This window comes from Diabrotica undecimpunctata, chromosome 1, assembly GCF_040954645.1.
Source record: "Diabrotica undecimpunctata isolate CICGRU chromosome 1, icDiaUnde3, whole genome shotgun sequence".
Taxonomy (NCBI): Eukaryota; Metazoa; Arthropoda; class Insecta; order Coleoptera; family Chrysomelidae; genus Diabrotica; species Diabrotica undecimpunctata.
Window position 1 is genome coordinate 184,666,030 of NC_092803.1, and position 18,561 is coordinate 184,684,590.

At 32.9% G+C, this 18,561-nt stretch overlaps 1 protein-coding gene across 1 annotated transcript in view; it reads left to right on the forward strand.

Moving 5' to 3' along the window:
• The window catches only part of LOC140441555 (uncharacterized), a 789,370-nt gene that overhangs the window by 705,715 nt on the left and 65,094 nt on the right, over window positions 1-18,561 (forward strand). Inside the window, exon 9 of the mRNA XM_072532358.1 lies at window positions 12,538-12,831. Coding sequence (XP_072388459.1) covers window positions 12,538-12,831 — 294 coding nt within the window. The remainder of the gene's footprint in view (window positions 1-12,537; window positions 12,832-18,561) is intronic.

An 18,561-nucleotide genomic window follows, 5' to 3' on the forward strand; every position in this document is an offset into this window, starting at 1 on the left:
TTTAATATTTTATTATTTTTTAACTAAAAGCCTATACAGCCAACTTCCAGGAATTATCTCCTTTTAAATTTATATTCTATCTAACAGATTTTTCTCGAATAATTTAGCATTGGGCTTTGGTCTGTGCTGTTTAGGGCCTCTTGGAAGTTAGTACTGATATCTAGCTTTGGCGTATTTTGGCATAAAAAACATTTAATAAGTATACGTTTGATTCAAAGAGTCTTATTACCGTGTTGACATTTTGATTGTGAAGATAATGTCATCAGATAGCCATCTGTTAGACGGGCAAGCAGTATGATTGCATATTTTTCCGAGATAAAAACTAGGACAGGTAAATAGGTTCATCATCATCATAAGTGGCTCGACAAATCGATATGGATCTTGGTCTGCACACAAATAAGTCGCCACTCCTGTCGATTCCCAGCAACTTCTCTCAATCCATCTCCTTCGTGGTCGTCCTTCACTTCTTGTGCCCTCTGGTTTTAAAAATGTTAATCTCTTCATATATTCGTGATGTGACATCCTAGTAATGTGTCCAGCCCACATTAGTCTCTGCACTTTAACGAATTTCACAATATCTGGATCGGTGTATAACTGATATAGTTCAAAATTTTATCTTCGACTCCATAGCTCATTTTCATTCACGGTCCCAAAAATCTAATAATTTTCCTCTCAAAGAACTAGGACAGGTAAATACTGAGTGTTTAATTTTATAAAGCGCTTGAATGACTTTATTCCAGCGCATTTGCTAGGTGGATATATTAAGTTTCTTTAGTTTAGTTTTTAGATCGTTTGCAGATTACATTAATAATAATGTTCATGGATAATGCGGTTTTTTTGGCAAGACAATCGGCTTTTTCGTTACAACTAATCCCTAATAATAAGATGGTATTCATATTAGAGTGACTGTTGTATTTTGGGTTATAAGAACTGATATATGTCATAAATATCTTAAACGACAAGATGTTTAGTGCATATAGAATAAAGTGAATTAGTGCATATGGCTATGTCTGTTTCGGATATTGTTGAGCATATTTGCAAGTACTTGAGATAGCTAGTAGTTCACCAGTGTGGATACTACACCAAGGGGAAATTTTATAGATTTCGATAGGCTGTTGTACAGTAGTTAAAGAAAATCCAACCCCACTTTCAGTATCTGACCAAAGGCAAACCTTTTCATGCCCACTGTAAAACTTTGGATAATACTGGGTTTTTTTTATTTCATTACCAATGTGTTTGGCACAGATTAGTTTTTCTGGGATGTTCTTTTAATAAGAACGTCATCTGAGTTTGGTGGTTCTAACGCATATATCTTTTATGGCAATCTGCCAACAGCATCTGCATTATGAATTTTTGAGCCTGGTACGTAATATAATTCATAATCATAAGCAGATAACATAAAGCCCATCTAAGCATTCTAGGTGACAGTACCTATGGTCCATTTTTATGCTTATTTTCTGCTATATACATATTCATGGAATTTTTTAATGGGTATTACGACCAGTGCTTCTTTGTCGATTTGGGCAAAATTTTATTCAGCGGATGATAGAGTACGGGTATGATACGCCACTGGATATTCACGTCTCTCATCATTACGTTGACTAAGCATACAACCTACCCAGTAAGAGCTGGCATCAAACACCAAAAATAAATCTTTTTGTTCACAGTAATGTCGTAATACTGGTTCTTTCACTTAAATGTCTTTTAATAAATCAAAATATTTTTGTTCTTTGAAACTTCACTGCCAGAGAACGTCCTTTCGGAGCAGTGCAAGCAACGGATTTGCAATTGTTGCCTTGTCTTTTAGAAAAACATGATAAAAATTTAATAGTCCAAGAAAAGCTTTATAATCATCATCAGTGGCGTTACAGCTCTTTATGAGCCAAAGCCTTCTTCAGAACAATCCTCCATTCGCCCCTGTCTCTGGCAACTCTTCTCCATGCTCTAATTCCGATAGACTTCAAATCATTTTCTAGGTTGTCTTGGTACCTAAGTCTCGGTCTTCCTCTTCTTCGTTGTCCGATCGACCCTCTTCGGTCAAAAACTTTTCTGACTATGGCATCTTTCTCTCGTCTGATTACATGACCTATCCATCTGAGGCGTGCTACCTTAATGAATTTTACAACGTCAGGTTCTCCAAATCTTCTATACAACTCAAAATTGTAACACCTGCGCCACAAACCTTGTTCTTTTATGCCTCCATATATTCGTCTTAGTATTTTTCGCACAAAACGTTTGAGCAATTCTTGGTCATTCTGTGTTAGTGTCCAAGTTTCTGAACCATATGTTAGCACTGGTCTTATTAGTGTTTTGTATATAGTCAGTTTAATTTTTCTAGGCATTTTTGAGGCCATCTGTCTTCTTGAGCCATAGTAACACTTATTGGCGAGCACTATTCTTCTTTTGATTTCTTCACTGACGTTGTTATCTTTGGTTAGCAGCGACCCTAAGTATATGAAGGTTGCTTGACCTAGTGCAACACATATATTTGGTCTTTTGAACATTTATATTTAGTCCCATTCTGTGTGCAGATGCTCTTAACGACCGAAATGCTTCAGTCAGAGATTCTGTGGACCTACCTATGATGTCTATGTCATCTGTGTATCCGACAATTTGTACTGATTAGTTAAAGATAGTACCATTCGTAGTAATCTGCGACTCGAATTATTTTTTCTAGTGCCAGGTTAAATAAGACCAAGAAAAGCTTACAACTCAGTTTTATTGGTTGGCGTAGGTGCATTATTTATGGCCGCGGTTTTGTCTTTAGTAGAGCGTAAACCATCTTCACTAATTTAAAAACCAAGAAACTCTATGGTTTTTGTTCGAAAAACGTACTTTTCTTTGCGCGAATGCAGTCCGACTTCCTGGAAACGCTATAATACCGCGCTCACTTTTGAATCAAAGTCTATTTCTGAGCTAAAGTATGTGAAAAACTATTAGATGATAACCTAGCCTGTCATAACTCTTATGAATCTGCATGTAAATTGTACCATAAATTTTGGCATTATAAAGTGAAATGTAAATTTTATAACAATTTTAAAATAATCTGTTCATAATAACTTGAAATTTGCATCAAAAATTATTACAAACAAATATATATTATTTACCTTGTAAATACTTTACTTAACATGACAAAATAATAAAGTAAAAATTAAACAATTCGTTTAATTTTGTTAACTTTGTATGCTGCACGAATACATTTTATCGAACAATTCGGAGAATAAATTATTGTAAAAACATTTTATTATTCCATAGCCATTGTTACATTGGATTGAAATATATTTTTAACCCACAGTTTTTGTCGTTTTAATCAGAACACACTAATTTATAACCATACTAAAGCATCCATTTATTGCACCGATAATCGAGTTAAAATCTATAAATATTTGATAAAACATAATAAAACACAGTTACAATAGTATTTCAATATAAATGTTATTGCTCTTTGTTTTATGGTAGGTAGATTAAAAGACAAATTGATGTTTTTTATTAACAATCCTATTATAATATTATTTTAAAATATGAAAAATATATTTCAAAAGGTCATTTGTATCTAGTTTGGTTGATATACGAATTATAATGAATAACTGATTGAAAATGCATAACAAAATTGGAAAATCTTTAAAATCAAGCATGAAAAAATTTGAAATTAAAATAATTAAAATGGATATTGTGAAGTCTCTATACCATATAAAGTACGTGCCTTTATACTATAATTCCACTGTTTGGAAGAGTGATTTCATCGTTTGAAGGCAGAGAAGTGGGGAAAGACGTATGAAAATCCAGTGGCGTACACTCACTTTTATTTCAACGGTAATTAAGTATATTATATTTTTTAAATATTATTTGTTCGAAATAGGCCACAATATAAATTTATTTACAGGTTTTTACTGACGTTTCGATCTCTATATCCAAAGACCGTTCTCAAAGATATACACGATAGTTAAATTAATTTTATTTGTTTATTATTATATGTTTATATCATAATATTTATATAATCTTATATTATTTATTTTCTTTTTTTTTCTAACTTTAAAAACGGTTTCTGGAATAGGGATCGAAACGTCAGTAAATTAAACATTTGAATATATTTTGTGGCTTATTCCCTACATTCCCCTAAAAATACAGAATGCCATAAGCAAAAATCTATAATTGATGAATTCGACCGTTACTTGATGGAAATTCATTTTATGTAACAATAAAACACTGAAAACTTTGTTTTCGAAACTTCCACAAAATTTATTATAAAATCTTATCACGGGAATGGGAATGAAATCTAACATATCAATTTTTATTTTAAAAACTTAAATATGTAACAAAACTGAACATGTAAATAAAATTTATTTCAATACAATTTTGTGCTCAATTTTTACTATTGAAAAAACTCTTTTTTTTTATTTTTATGTCGGTAATAATCGCTGCGTCGAAGAATTCAGGTTTGTATGACCATAACTGCTACTTGTGAACAAGAATCGGCTACACTATACAGCATCCTATGGTTACATCTGCCGTAGAAAAGCACAAATAAATGTACTAATTATACATTCTATGATTTCTGATGAGAAAACGCAAATTAAACGGGTAGTTTTCGGGGGTCGCTGAGTACATTTAAATTTAAGGACATTCGGCGTTTAAACGATGAAATCACTCTTCCAAATAGTGGAATTTTACTATAGTATACGGATATGGGCAACAATATATTGGCTTAGAGGGCAATCCTTACAGTAGGGAAGCTAAAAAATTATATAAAAAATGTGGTGTTTTGGCTAAATTGTGCAGTAGGCCGGGTCAAAATTTTTTTTTTAATAATTAGTAAAAGTACAATAAACTAGCATGTCTATGTTTTATAGACCTTACAAAGGGTTTCGATCGCATCCAAGACGAAGACGTTTTACATCTACTGTATAAAAGAAACATACCAGTCAAACCATCCACCAGGCAAACATTAATGGAAAACTAACACAGTGTATACCAGTACAAAACGGAGTCAGACAGGCTGACTCGTTAAGCCCACTTCTCTTTAATATAACAATGGACGAAATAATACAAGCAGTACGTAAATGTCATGGTTACAGAATGGGGAATAAAGAATTTCAAATATTACGCCGCATTAATCGCCGAGACAGAAGACGATCCAAAAATTAACACACATCTTCAATACTACAGCCATGAAATACAATATGATAATATCAGCAAAACAAACCAAATGTACGACAATATCTAAATACCCACTACGATGTAAAATCAAAATTGATGGAAAAATAATAAAGCAGGAAACAAGGTTTAGATATCTGGGAATAGATATTACTAGTTACGGAGATGTTGAAGAAGAAGTACAACAAAAAAGCTTAAAACCAAGTAGGTGGGATCTCTTAATGACACAATCTGGAAGAACAAACACCTAAGACAAGACACAAAAACAAGAATCTATAAAGCAGCGATTAGACCCATATTAACATACACAGCGGAGACAAAATCTGACACATCTAAAACAAGCGAACTACTAGAAACAACAGAGATGATTACACTCCGGAGCATGTCAGGGAAAAGTCTGTTAAATAGGAAGAGAAGCAAAAACATAAGAAGAGTGGAACGAACACATTAGTAGAATGGCAGAGGATAGAATAGTACGAATAGCACGAAATAAGTCACCAAATGGACGAAAAAGTATTGGCAGACCAAGAAAAAGATGATGCGATAATTTAAACAATTTAGTAGGCTAATATTGAAGAAGAAACAGAAGCCTACATATAAGAGGGAAGAAGAAGAAAGAAATATTTGGAGCTATACAGCGTTCCACGTTAAGAAAATAACATTAGGCTTATGGAGATCAGTGTTGCCAAAACTCTCAGGCATGCGGTTTACTAGATTGTGGATATATTTTTCGAATTTCCATTTTCAATTAACATTTAACCGTAAAGTCAGAATAACAACTGAAGAACCACAAAGCCTTATTATCATTATGTAGTCTCAGAGAACGACATAAAATCGCTGACATACGTACACCGTATTATTCTAAGTTGCAATTAGTAATTAGATATATGCATTCCAAGTGGTCCGTTTATTTGCTTTTAAATCTTTTTTAATAGCCGGCAAAGTGGATGATTTAACTAAGCAATATTTTCTACTGATTTCTATGATTCATGATATATAATATTCTTACCGAAAAACAAATAAACTGTCGTTACTATAATTAAAATAAGATAAAATAAAATTATCTTTTGTAAATACTATTTATTTAATTAAAATCATTTTCCCTACTTTTCATCTCTTGTTTCGAATGGGCACTTTTGGTAAATTACGTTAAAAAACATTTATTTAATTCATGTCTGTGAAAACGAAAATACAAATTATTTACAATCCTGAATCGTGCTTGTCTTCGTTCATCGTGGCATCGCTGCGCTTCTATCGTCCATAAGAAATACATGGCCCTATCTCCGCAATGTTATTTTCTTAACGTGAAACGCTCTATAGTAAAAATCTGTTAGTAAACTTTCTTATTATTCTGCAAAAAAATAGTCCATATATGTGTAAGTTAGACCGGGCCACTTTATTAAAATTAAATATTCTGTGTCACTGGTGCGGGTGGTTATTTCCTTAAACTGGAAAACAAGTTAAAACTAGCTGGTGAGCGTGAATTCTATTCAAAAGCGAATAACTATATCTAGTCTCAGTAAATGTTCGGTCATCATACCAAGCGAGCGTTCGTAATGTTTGTGTTATGAAATTTTGATATTTTTGGATTGAATTTATTTAATCGGTATAAACATTGTCAAAGCAAACGCGTGTCGACTTTTCCATGTACATTTTTGGAGGTGTACATAACATGTTCATGAAACAAACAAGTGTATTAGCAACGTACAAAGATGTGATGCGATGTGAAACGTAATGTTAGGAAGCAACCAGCGTCAAAAGATCTTGCAAATATTGTCGCCTTAAAAATAGAAGTTGTTTGGAAAAAGCTTCTTTACCTACTGTTCTGCACAAAAGATTGGTTGGTAATATACTGCAACATAACACTAAATATTAATCTACCTTAAATCTTTTGAAGGCAGAAAAACTGCTTTTTTGTACAAAAAATGAAAAAATTTAAAAATGAAGCCAGTCTGTTGTTCGATATTTGCTCTTGTAATGTGAAAACAGACAATTGTGTAAGTGGGAAAAGATTTAAAAAATACCATATCTAGAATCTGATTGTGGCGATTGGTAATACTGACAGGTAAGCTACAAATATTTTAAGAAAAAAATAATAAAAGACAATTTGATGAGGCTCAAAGGCAATGTATTAATTCAACTACATCCTTAGAAGAGCCTATATCTGGTCCAAATGGTCTTTTTCTTGTTGTAAACTCACCGTCAACGGGAATTAGAACAACAAAGACAAATAGTGATAGCAGCGAAAGTTCAGGAGATGACTCAAATGACGCAGAATTTTTGTTGCCGCATTATATTGTTAAGCAAAAGAAAGATAATACAGTCTACAGGAAAAAAAGTCTTAAGCTTTCTCAGACTTGTAAAGCTGTCAATTTGACAAGTGTGTCTAATAGGGCTGCTGCTAAAATTGCAAATGCCGTTTTAGAAGATCTAAACTTAATTTCCAAAGATAATACAGCTGGTCATTGACAAAAATAAAATTCGTAGAGAAGTTAAGGAAAGAGAATGAGAACAAAAATTTAAACTAGTCAATTAAAGGTATATACTTCGATGGAAGAAAAGATCAAACCATAGTTTTCAAAAACACGGGGCGAATCATGACAGTGAAGAGCGCTTACTACATATATATATATATATATATATATATATATATATATATATATATATATATATATATATATATATAGATAGATATATATAATATATATATATATATATATATATATATATATATATGTAGTTTATATTTTGGGCACATACCTCATAGCTAGTTTCGTGCCATAGGTATTACCAAAGGAAAATTAGACTACTTACAAAGCCATAATATAGATCTAAGCAAATTATGTGTTATGGAATGTGACGCTAAAAATGTCAATACGGACCAAAAAGGTAGAATCATTTGGATTATAGAAACGCGAGCAAATAAATAACAAAGGCATAACAAATCGTATTTTCAAACTAGCTCTAATTATTTTCGATACAAAAGATAACATAGATCTTAGACTTATTAAATAGTAATATAACAGAGCCCCATATACTCATCTCAAAAAGATGGGCAACAAACATAACTAATGTCAGAACGTATCGCGGGGCGAACTCTGACTCAGATCACTATCTTGTAAGGGCAAAATTACGGCAGAAAATAGCGACAGTAGCAAAAGGGAAAAATATTCAAATCAAAAAATGGAATGTCGAAGGATTCAAAAGCACAACAAAGAGACAAGATTACAGAAATGCTCTCCAAATAAAACTCAACCGAACTAGAGAGGAAGATACTGTAGAGGAGGAATGGAGACAATTAAAAACAATTATAATGGAGTCAGCAGAGGAAACTGTCGGAAAAGCTAAAAGGCAAAGAAATGCGAAATGGTATGATGATGAATGCAGAACTGCAGTAGTGGAAAAAAGGCAAGCTAGGCTTAACCAACTTCAAAGAAACACAAGAAATAGCAGTGAGATTTATAACGAAAAAAGAATACAAGCGACTATAATATGCAGAAGAAAGAAAAGAGAGGCTATGAAAAAACAAGTACAAGAAATCGTAAAGCATAACAACAGACGCGAAAGCAGAAAATTCTATAAATGCATAAAAGAAAGCACACAGTCATTTAGACCAAAACTAACGATATGCAAAGACAAGGACGGAGAACTACTAACAGAGAAGCAAAAAATTATAATGAGATGGAAACATTATTTTAAAGAAAATCTAAATGCAGACAACGAAAATGATCAGAACGAGACAATATACTATACGGCGGATCTGCACATCAAAAATCCGAGTTATGAAGAAGTAGTTTAGATAATAAATAAACTAAAAAACAATAAAGCACCAGGAACTGACGGAATTTCGGCAGAATTATTAAAGCATGGAGGATCCGAACTCTGGGAAAGAATCCATTACCTAATAACATTAATATGGACGAAGGAGCAAATGCCAGAGGAATGGACAGTTGGCCTCATACAGCCAATATATAAAAAAGGAGATAAGAGGGAATGCCAGAATTATAGGCCAATTACATTGCTAAATGTAATATACAAAATTCTTTCTGGTATAATCTACAATAGATTATTAGAATACTCCGAAAATATAATTGGTGATTATGAAAATGGATTCAGACCAAATAGAGCCGCTACAGATAACATACTAAGAACGATACAAGAAAAAGCTTATAAATACAAAATAGACCTATATAATATGTATATAGACTTTAAACAAGCTTTTGATAGTGTGAACAGAGACAGAATGCTGGAAGACCTTTGTAATCTAGGAATAACTAAGAAATACATCAGCCTCATAAAAATGACGTTGCAGGGTTCAAAAGCCGCAGTCAGAGTAGATGGAGAACTGTCTCCCCTGTTTAACATCAACATGGGAGTAAGACAGGGAGATGCCTTATCAACCATGCTATTCAACCTAGTTCTTGAGGCAGTCATCAGAAAAACCAATATAACCGGCCATATAAACACCAAATCAGTACAATTACTGCATATGCAGAAGATGTAGCCATCATTAGTAGGAATAAGCCACGACTAATAGAAGTGTTCAAACAAATTGATCCTGAAGCAAGAAAAAGAGGTCTCAAAATAAACGAAGCAAAAACGAAGTATTTGTCAGTCAAAAGAATAACTGACAATGAAAATAATATCACAATAGACAACTATACTATCGAACGAGTGGATGCCTTTACATATCTCGGCACAGAAATCAATCGGAAGAACTCCGTAAGTAGCGAAATTAATGCACGTATTTCCAGCGGGAATTGTACATACTATGCTAATAAAAGATTGATGACATCGAAATTATTAGACAAAAGAACCAAAATGACTATCTACAGAACACTGATTAGACCCGTAGTAACCTATGGATGTGAAACTTGGGTAGTGACGAAAAAGATGAAGCCCAACTCAGGATATTCTAGAGAAAAATACTGAGGAAAATATATGGCCTGGTACAAGAGGAAGATGGCACATGGAGAATCAGGAGAAACGACGAGGTTAATGAGTTAAATGAAGGTTATGACATTGTAAGATTTGTGAAAAGTCAAAGACTGTCATGGCTGGGACATGTGCAGAGACAAAACGATGCAAAAACAACAAAGAAAATGTTACAATGGAAGCCCATAGGAAGGAGAAAAAAAGGAAGGCCCAGAACGAGATGGTTGGATGACGTGGAAGACGACCTGAAAACAATGAATATAAGACAGTGGAGAAGAAGGGCACAAGAGAGATCTGAATGGAAGGACATAGCCAGACAGGCAAAGACCCATCCAGGGTTATGATGCCAAAAGAAGAAGAAGAAGAATATCAAACAGAGAAAACAGAGAAAACAGAGCCTCCTCTATCACAGCATTTGGCTGACGAGGAATTGTGGGATACGGTAAAACAGGTGTGGGAGGGGCTGATAAATTTGATGTGAAAGTAGGATTGCACCAAGCCTTGGTGCCTTGTCTTTCATTACTCTCATTAGTTTTGGATTAGATAACAGCGAAATAAACAGGGTAACACTCTCTGTTGCTTAATGTATGCTGATGATGTAGTATTGATAAGAAATAGAGGAAACGACTTAGACAAAAAACTGGAACAATGAAGACAAGCTCTTGAGGAAAAAGGTTTAAAACTTAGTAGGACAAAGACAAGAGTATTGGGAATGTTTATATAAAGATGGAGTTGCTACAAAGAAAATTATATCTTTGGATAATGAAATAATTGTGGAAAGTAATGGTTTTAAGTACCAAGAATTGGTATTATAGAGTAATGGGGAAATAGACAGAGATATATGTAGTAGAATTAAGATTGGATGGATACAGTGAAAAAAAGCAAATGGTGTGACGTGTGACAAAAAAATTTCAATGAAGCTGAAAGAAAAATTCTATAAAACAACAATAAGACTAACTATGATGTACAGAACTACATTTTGGACAGTTTAAAAGAAAGAGGAATAACGAATACATGTGGTTGAAATGAGAATCCTACGATGGATGAATGTAGTGACAAAAAAGAATAAAATTAAGAATGAATATATTAGAAAAACTTAGAGGGGCACCAATTGATGCCAAAATGGGAGAGCATAGGTTAAGACGGCTTGGTCATGGTCAAGGTCAATACGTTAATCGCCCAATACGAATAATTGCTGATTTATGGGTTACTGGAAGAAGTAGTAGAGGAAGATCAAAGAATACCTGAGGGAAGTCGCTTAGGCAGGACATGTCGGTAAAGAGCAATGAATATTGATGTGACCCAAGATAAAAATTATCTGGTCCTATATCTGCTCCTGGATATGTTTTAGTTGATCTTATTTAATTTTAATATCGTTTGTTGATCATAAGGGTGTCTTTATGTTTCAAATTAAAGAGGTAAAACTATTCAGTCAGGAATACCTAAACTACTTAATAAGTTGGCCTCAATAAAGGGCATGTAAAAATATTATTATTGATAAAAAGCCTGCAATTGATCAATATTCTTATAGTTTAAAATCAACAATGACTTGTCGCTAACCATTAATTATGACACAGTGTTTACAAATTTCTCGAGGCATTTTTCTAGATTTATCATTAATTTAGAATACAATTACTTTGTATTTGAATAAAAGTATAAAAATATAAGAATAAAAATATCACTAACAATTTTACCGAACGTCAGGGAAATAATAACAAAAACCATCATTTAAAGTATTAAAAGCGAACTAAATAAAAGTAATATACTCCCAATCGCACTATTAAAACATAATATTATAAATAATAAATTATTCAAACTGAGTTCCACTCTGCAAAATTAATTTTTCACACTAGTTATGACGAAAAATGAAACGGACTGCTATTAACAGTTCCAAATTCCCTATGCACTCAAATATTAGCCAAAATTTCCAGATATCAGCAGCTCCAAAATGTCAATTACTCAATACATCTGATATTTCATTTACCAATAAATGATTCACTTTTTCATCGAGGCACTAATTCCGTTTTGTGTTTCCTGGAAATAATTTTAAATTTATATATAAAATTGGTAGTTAAAAAATTCAAATATGCACCATTTTTATTTACTGTAACTGAGTATTTATAAATACATATTAATATATTGCGGGAATTTCTTCATACTGCATTCTATCTATTCATAACAGCTTCATTCGGATAATATTCCAGCCAAACCCTAAGACATACGTGACACTATTCTAGTGTCAAGAATACACAGGAAATTGTCAATGGAAAATTTTCTACAAGACATTTTTTTCCTTAATAATATTTTTTTATATTGTTAAATATTGTCAGAAATTTACTTATTGTAATTATATTCCAGATTGTAAATGGATGCTAAATCAATAAAAAAAAATGTCATATAGTGTTATGATATTGAAGCAAAAATGTTTTACAATTATTTTTGTTGCAGCAAAACTGGATGGTGTAAAGACGTATATGCGCATGCGTAGAGTACCTAACCATCTTCAAGTCAAAGTAATAAAATGGTTCGATTATCTTTGGCTCACCCAAAAGTGTTCAGATGAAGAGAGAGCGGTTTCCTGTCTTCCAGACAAGCTCAAGGCTGAGATAGCCATTAACGTTCACTTGGATACTCTAAAAAGGGTGGAAATCTTTCAGAATACTGAGGCTGGATTCCTGTGTGAATTGGTGCTTAGGCTAAGGCCGGTTCTGTTCTCGCCTGGCGATTATATTTGTAGAAAAGGTAAGATATTTGTCTTTATAATTTGGTTTATTATTTATTTGTTATGGATATTTATTTTACTATAATACAGGTTTCAAAAAGGTATGTCATAAATTAAATCACGCATTCCGGGGATAAAAATAAATTGATTGAATCCAACTTACCTAGTACAAAACTGTACACAAAAAAATTTACAGCTCTTTGAAGTTACAAAATAAAAATTGTTTTTTTTTTTTATTATCTTCTAAATTACTTGACATTGTGTAATAAAAATGTACACGTTACTTTCTTGTTGTGAAAGCATTTTTCATGCAAAACAAACAAAATCTAAGCGCACAGAAAAATTTTAAAGGGGGTGTGCAGCCCTAAATCCCTAGAAATTTTTGAGTACGTTCAAATTAAATGAATTTTATGGCATCATTAGTTTAAGAGATTATTTTTAAAACTGTTTTGCCTCTTATCACTTTTTCGAAAAACTAGTTTTTTCTAGTTGGCCATAAAATTACAATTAGTTTTTACGGATACAGTAATTACAAACAGTTTCATCAATAATAGTCAATAATATGAAGCTATCATTTATTGTGTGAATAAGATTAATATTAAAAATTTTGATATTACGGCCTACACATTTCAGGAAATGGCAGATATGCATTTACCTTTGGGTAAGTTGGATGAGATTAAATTATGATTTCAATAAACTATCGGGAATATCGTAGGTGAATGTCAAGGGAATAGTGCAGCAGCCGCAAGGCATTATGCAGTAAAATACCCCAATCAAAATACACCCGATAGACGATTATTTCTGACCATTGATCGTCGTTTAAGGGAAACGGGTACATTCCAACCGTAAGTTGCTAGCAATAGTGGTCGTACAATAATGGATGCAACTGATGAAGACATTTTAGAAATCATTGAAGAAGTCTCTGGAACAAGTACAAGGGTAATAGCTGCTCAACTAAATGTTTTTCACGTAAGGGTTTGGAGGCGTTTGAAGGATCAGTTGCTTAAACCCTATCCCTTAACAACGGTTGGTTGGTTAAACATTATCCTAAAAGGATTGAATTTTGCAATTGTTTGTTAATGGAAAACACTCGAAATGTTAATTTTATTAGAAATATTTTGTTTACCGACGAGGCTAACTTCAGTAGAAATGGAATAACAAACCATCATAACGAGCACATTTGGGCCGACGAAAATCCTCACGTCAAAAGACGACTCATCACCAAAGGACTTTCAAAAGTTAATGTTTGGGCAGTAATTGTGGATAAAATTCTAATAGACCCAGTATTTCTTCCCAACAATTTAAATGGTGATCATTATTTGCAGTTCTTGGCAAACGATTTACAAGAGTATTTGGAAGAAGTGAATATTACAATAAGGCAAAATATGTGGTTTATATAAGATGACGCTCCACAGCATTACAGTAATGAAATCCAAGAATACCTTTGCAGGCAGTATCCTGGTCGGTGGATTGAAAGGAGTCGTGGCGCACCTATTTCTTGGCCACCCAGAAGTCCAGGTCTTAACCCCATGGACTTTTGCTTTTGGGGGTTTATGAAAGAGAAAGTGTATTCTGTAACAATAGAGGACGAACAACAATTGAGGGTTAGAATAATTGAAGCTGCAAATCAATTTCGTCAGAAAAATATGATTTTTCAGCGCATTCGGTTTTTTTTTATTAAAACGATACCGAATGTGTATTGAAGAAAATTAGGGTCATTTTCAACATTTATTGTAATATATTTATAGAGGTTATAGACATTTTTTGTACTTGTTAATTCATTTAAGCTATTTATTTAGTTGCACGTAATTTTTTAAAGGTTAATTAAAAGGGCCGTAACTCAATAAAAACTGCTTTTTGAAAAAAGTGATAGGAGGCAAAAAAGTTTTAAAAATAATGTGTTAAACTAATGATGCCAGAAAATTCATTTGATTTGAACGTACTCAAAAGTTTGGGGGGACTTAGGGCTGCACACCCCTCTTAAAAATTTTCTGTGCTTAGATTTTGTTGTTTCTTTTGTATGAAAAATGCTTTTAGAACAAGAAAGTAACGTGTCCATTTTTATTACAAAATGTCAAGTAGTTTAGGAGATAATTCAAAAACACAATTTTTATTTTGTAACTTCAAAGGGCAGTGACTTTTTCTGTGCACACTTTTGTAATAAGGTAAGTTGGATTCAATCAATTTATTTTTGTCCTCGGAATGCGTGATTTAATTTATGACATATCTTTTTGAAACACCCTGTATAGCCAATAATACGTTATACAAAAATCCTTATTTAGCTTGCCTTCATAATAAGATTGTGATGACAAGGTGAATATTAGCAGTCCTACTGTTCCTTTCAATCGTAGTTACTAAATATCATATATGTAATATACTTTTTATAATTTTTAATTATAATACTCCAAAAATCGAGGTTCTTATTAAGTGTCTACAAAAACTTTCTCCACGTCAAGATTTATTAATAGTACACTGAAATAAGCAAAAAAAAAGCCCCTGTTCGGAAATGTGACATATCCAGATATCTGTATTTTTCTTAGTCATTATAGGCCTGCATAAAGAAGATCCATTTTCTGCAGATACTTCGGCGTCTTATTTTAGTTATTAACAATTTAGTGTAAAAAACGAGTTTTTTACCATTAAAAAACTTAATTTGACAAGACTTTATCTTTTAAAACATAAAAAGCTTTAAAATGGCGACTACTAAAAGTTGGAAAAAAATTTTTTGCTTCGAAAACTGCAAATAGGGCAAAATTAATAATTGTTTATAACTATTGTAAAAATCAAACCAGATTTTTCTTATTACGCCTAAATTTGGGTATAGCGGTCCTTAACAAACTCTCAAAATTTCATATCTGCCCATTAATTAGTTTAAAAGTTATTCTATTTGTTTATTCCAGAGACTTTTTTGCAATAAAACCTTTTATTCAGAAAATAATGAAGATATGGTAATACTACACATACTCAGATGGGAGGAATCAGAACTCAGAAGGAATACTCAGACTGTCAGTACCCTTATTTTTCCAGTTGCTGAATACGCATTTGAAATATGGACCCTCAAAAAGTCGATAGAAGTAAGGTCAAAGCCTTCGAAAGGTAGGTCTATAGAAAAATTCTACGCATGTCCTGGACATAACATAGAACCAACCCGTCAATTCTGTTAGAGCTTTATATAAAAGACAGGCTATTAAAAAACGTAAACCGAGCATACTTACATTACTTCGGCAACATAGCTAAAAGAAGTGGGACCACCGAACTATTGGTAGTAGAAAGAAAGGTAGAAGGCCGAAGACCAAGAGGAAAATCTCCAACACCATGAGCAGACCAAATGAAGACTCTGGTGAGAAAATTTCTACATGAAGGCGTCCATATGGCACAGCATTGCAGCCAGATCACAGGACAGCAAGCTAACAATATTTAAAGTGTCGCCACGCCATGACAAGGGCTCAAGGAATTAGGAAGATAAATCTGAATGAAAGAGAGGTGGCCTATGTTCAGTACTGGAGTACTATGGGCTAATGGTGATGATTAAAATGCATTAAAGCCAGTAAGAGAGCGCATTATACTGCTCAATATTTTCTTGCGCTTATTTAGTTAAAAAAACAAAAAACAGAAACTACTGCACAATACAAAGACCTATATTGTATGGCAGAGAAACATAGACAAAATGAGATGAAGCAAAATTAAATTGCATAGAATGTAAAACTACCTAACGAACTTAAAGTTCTGTGTGTTGCCGACTGTGTCAACTAGCTCGATGAAAATAATATAAGGCTTTTAAAATTGTATCTTAAAATACCATAAGCAAGGCTTTTATGAGGTAGACCAAGAATTTGGTAACGTAGTAAACAATATACGGAAGCAGATACTAAAAGAAATCGATGTCAAGGCCAGGATGGTAAGTAATTGTTCAGGAGGCCAACGCTCTACAAACTTCATTGAAAGGATGAAAAGGAAAGTATAATGCACCTTACAAAAAAAGACTAACGAAAAGAGAAGTAAAAGAAAAATATTAGCTGAAAAAGGAAAAAAAATATTTTATTACACGGCTATCGACAAAACCATTAAACACAACAAAGGACAATAAAGCAAACTAAATATAAAATAAAAGCAAAAAGAAAGATTAAATCCAAATAAGTGATAAAAATAATGTTAACATTTGAAACACCGGTTAATAAATCAAGTAGATAATCAAAACAACGTATTCCGTAAATATTTGTTTAATACAACCGTATCACATATTTATTATTCTGTCTTATTGGACTCTTCTTGGTGCCCAAGACAAGCACCTATGGGACAGTGGCATTGTTTGTTAATAGCTAGATCTCTAGTTCTAGCGATAATAGCTAAGGGATCTTCTACAGTCGGCGCATCATTACCAGAATTTTCATTATCTTCATTGTTATTATTTCCAATCTTAACTTCAGTTTTTTTCTCATTTTTAATGAGATCATATGCTGTAATTATTATATGTTTTGCTTGTGTTATTACCACTTTGGTATATTCAGCTGCTTGTTCTGGATAACATATTGCAGCCACACCAAGGGCTCCAGTTGCCGTATATACAGTTCTTTTAACATATCGGCCTCTTATTCCACATAAAAACCCAGTTACCGCTCCTATTGTTATTGCACCTACTCTAGGCAATACATTCTCTTCTTTCCTAAGATAGTATAAAAATGAGTCCAACTGCTTTTTACCCCTTTTTAAATGCATAATTCCATGACTTTTGTATTGCTCCGCTTCTTCGCTAAATTCTTCGGTCTTTTCTCTTGCAAATTTAATTAGTCTTTCGAGTCGACTTGGTGTACAACTTTCTTCCTGATGTTCACGACAAACACATTGATTGGTATATATTGGTATCTCACTAGGTCTGCAAAGGTTTTTGTTTTTTTCCGTTTGAGAACAGTCGTCGTTGGCACTCACAGATACTGCGTCTAAAATGGCTGATAAAAAATTACTTTGTCGGTTTTTCATTTCAATATTTTAGGTAAATTTATTCATGTACAGGTTAAAGCGTGTTGTAAAGTTATGTAAAATTAAAACAATAAATTTTAAAGTGTCAAATAACTCATTTTGACATTAGCTCAGGCAGTTCTTCTTTTTCTCAAAATTTCTGTCAATTCTAAAAATAACTTGAATTTTACTAAATAAACAAACAATTTATGTCAGTTATCGATAAAGGAGCAGACGTTTCAATTCCTTATAAAAATTGTAGGATACGGGGTAAACCATTCAATCCCTGATTGAAGTGGAATGAAGAGTGTACATTATGGGTAGAGAAATCTAAGGAAGCTTTACACATAGTTGGCTCATCAACATCACTAGAAAATTATTTGTATGTTGAACATATAATTGCACAAACTAAACGGAACCTTAGATTAAAGAAGAAAAATAAATTTAAAAAATTTTGTGAAACATCAAATAAAGAAACCAATAATATATACTTCTTCTTCTTCTTTTTACGTAGACATGAGCCTGTCTGTTTTTCAATGTGCATCTAGTAAGTTGTCGTTCCAACGTCTACGTGGTCTTCCTGCTGATCGTCTTCCTATTGAGGAATCGTTTCTTCGTTGTCTTTACCTCTCTATTTTTTGTCATTCGGCTGATATGATCGTTGCATTCTACTCTTGTACTTTTTACCCATTTCTTGATGTTCTCATCTTGCTGTTTCTAGCATCCTTTTTGTCCTCTCTGTATCAGGTCGATTTTCAGCCGCGAATGTCATTATTCTTCTGATGACTGTTTTG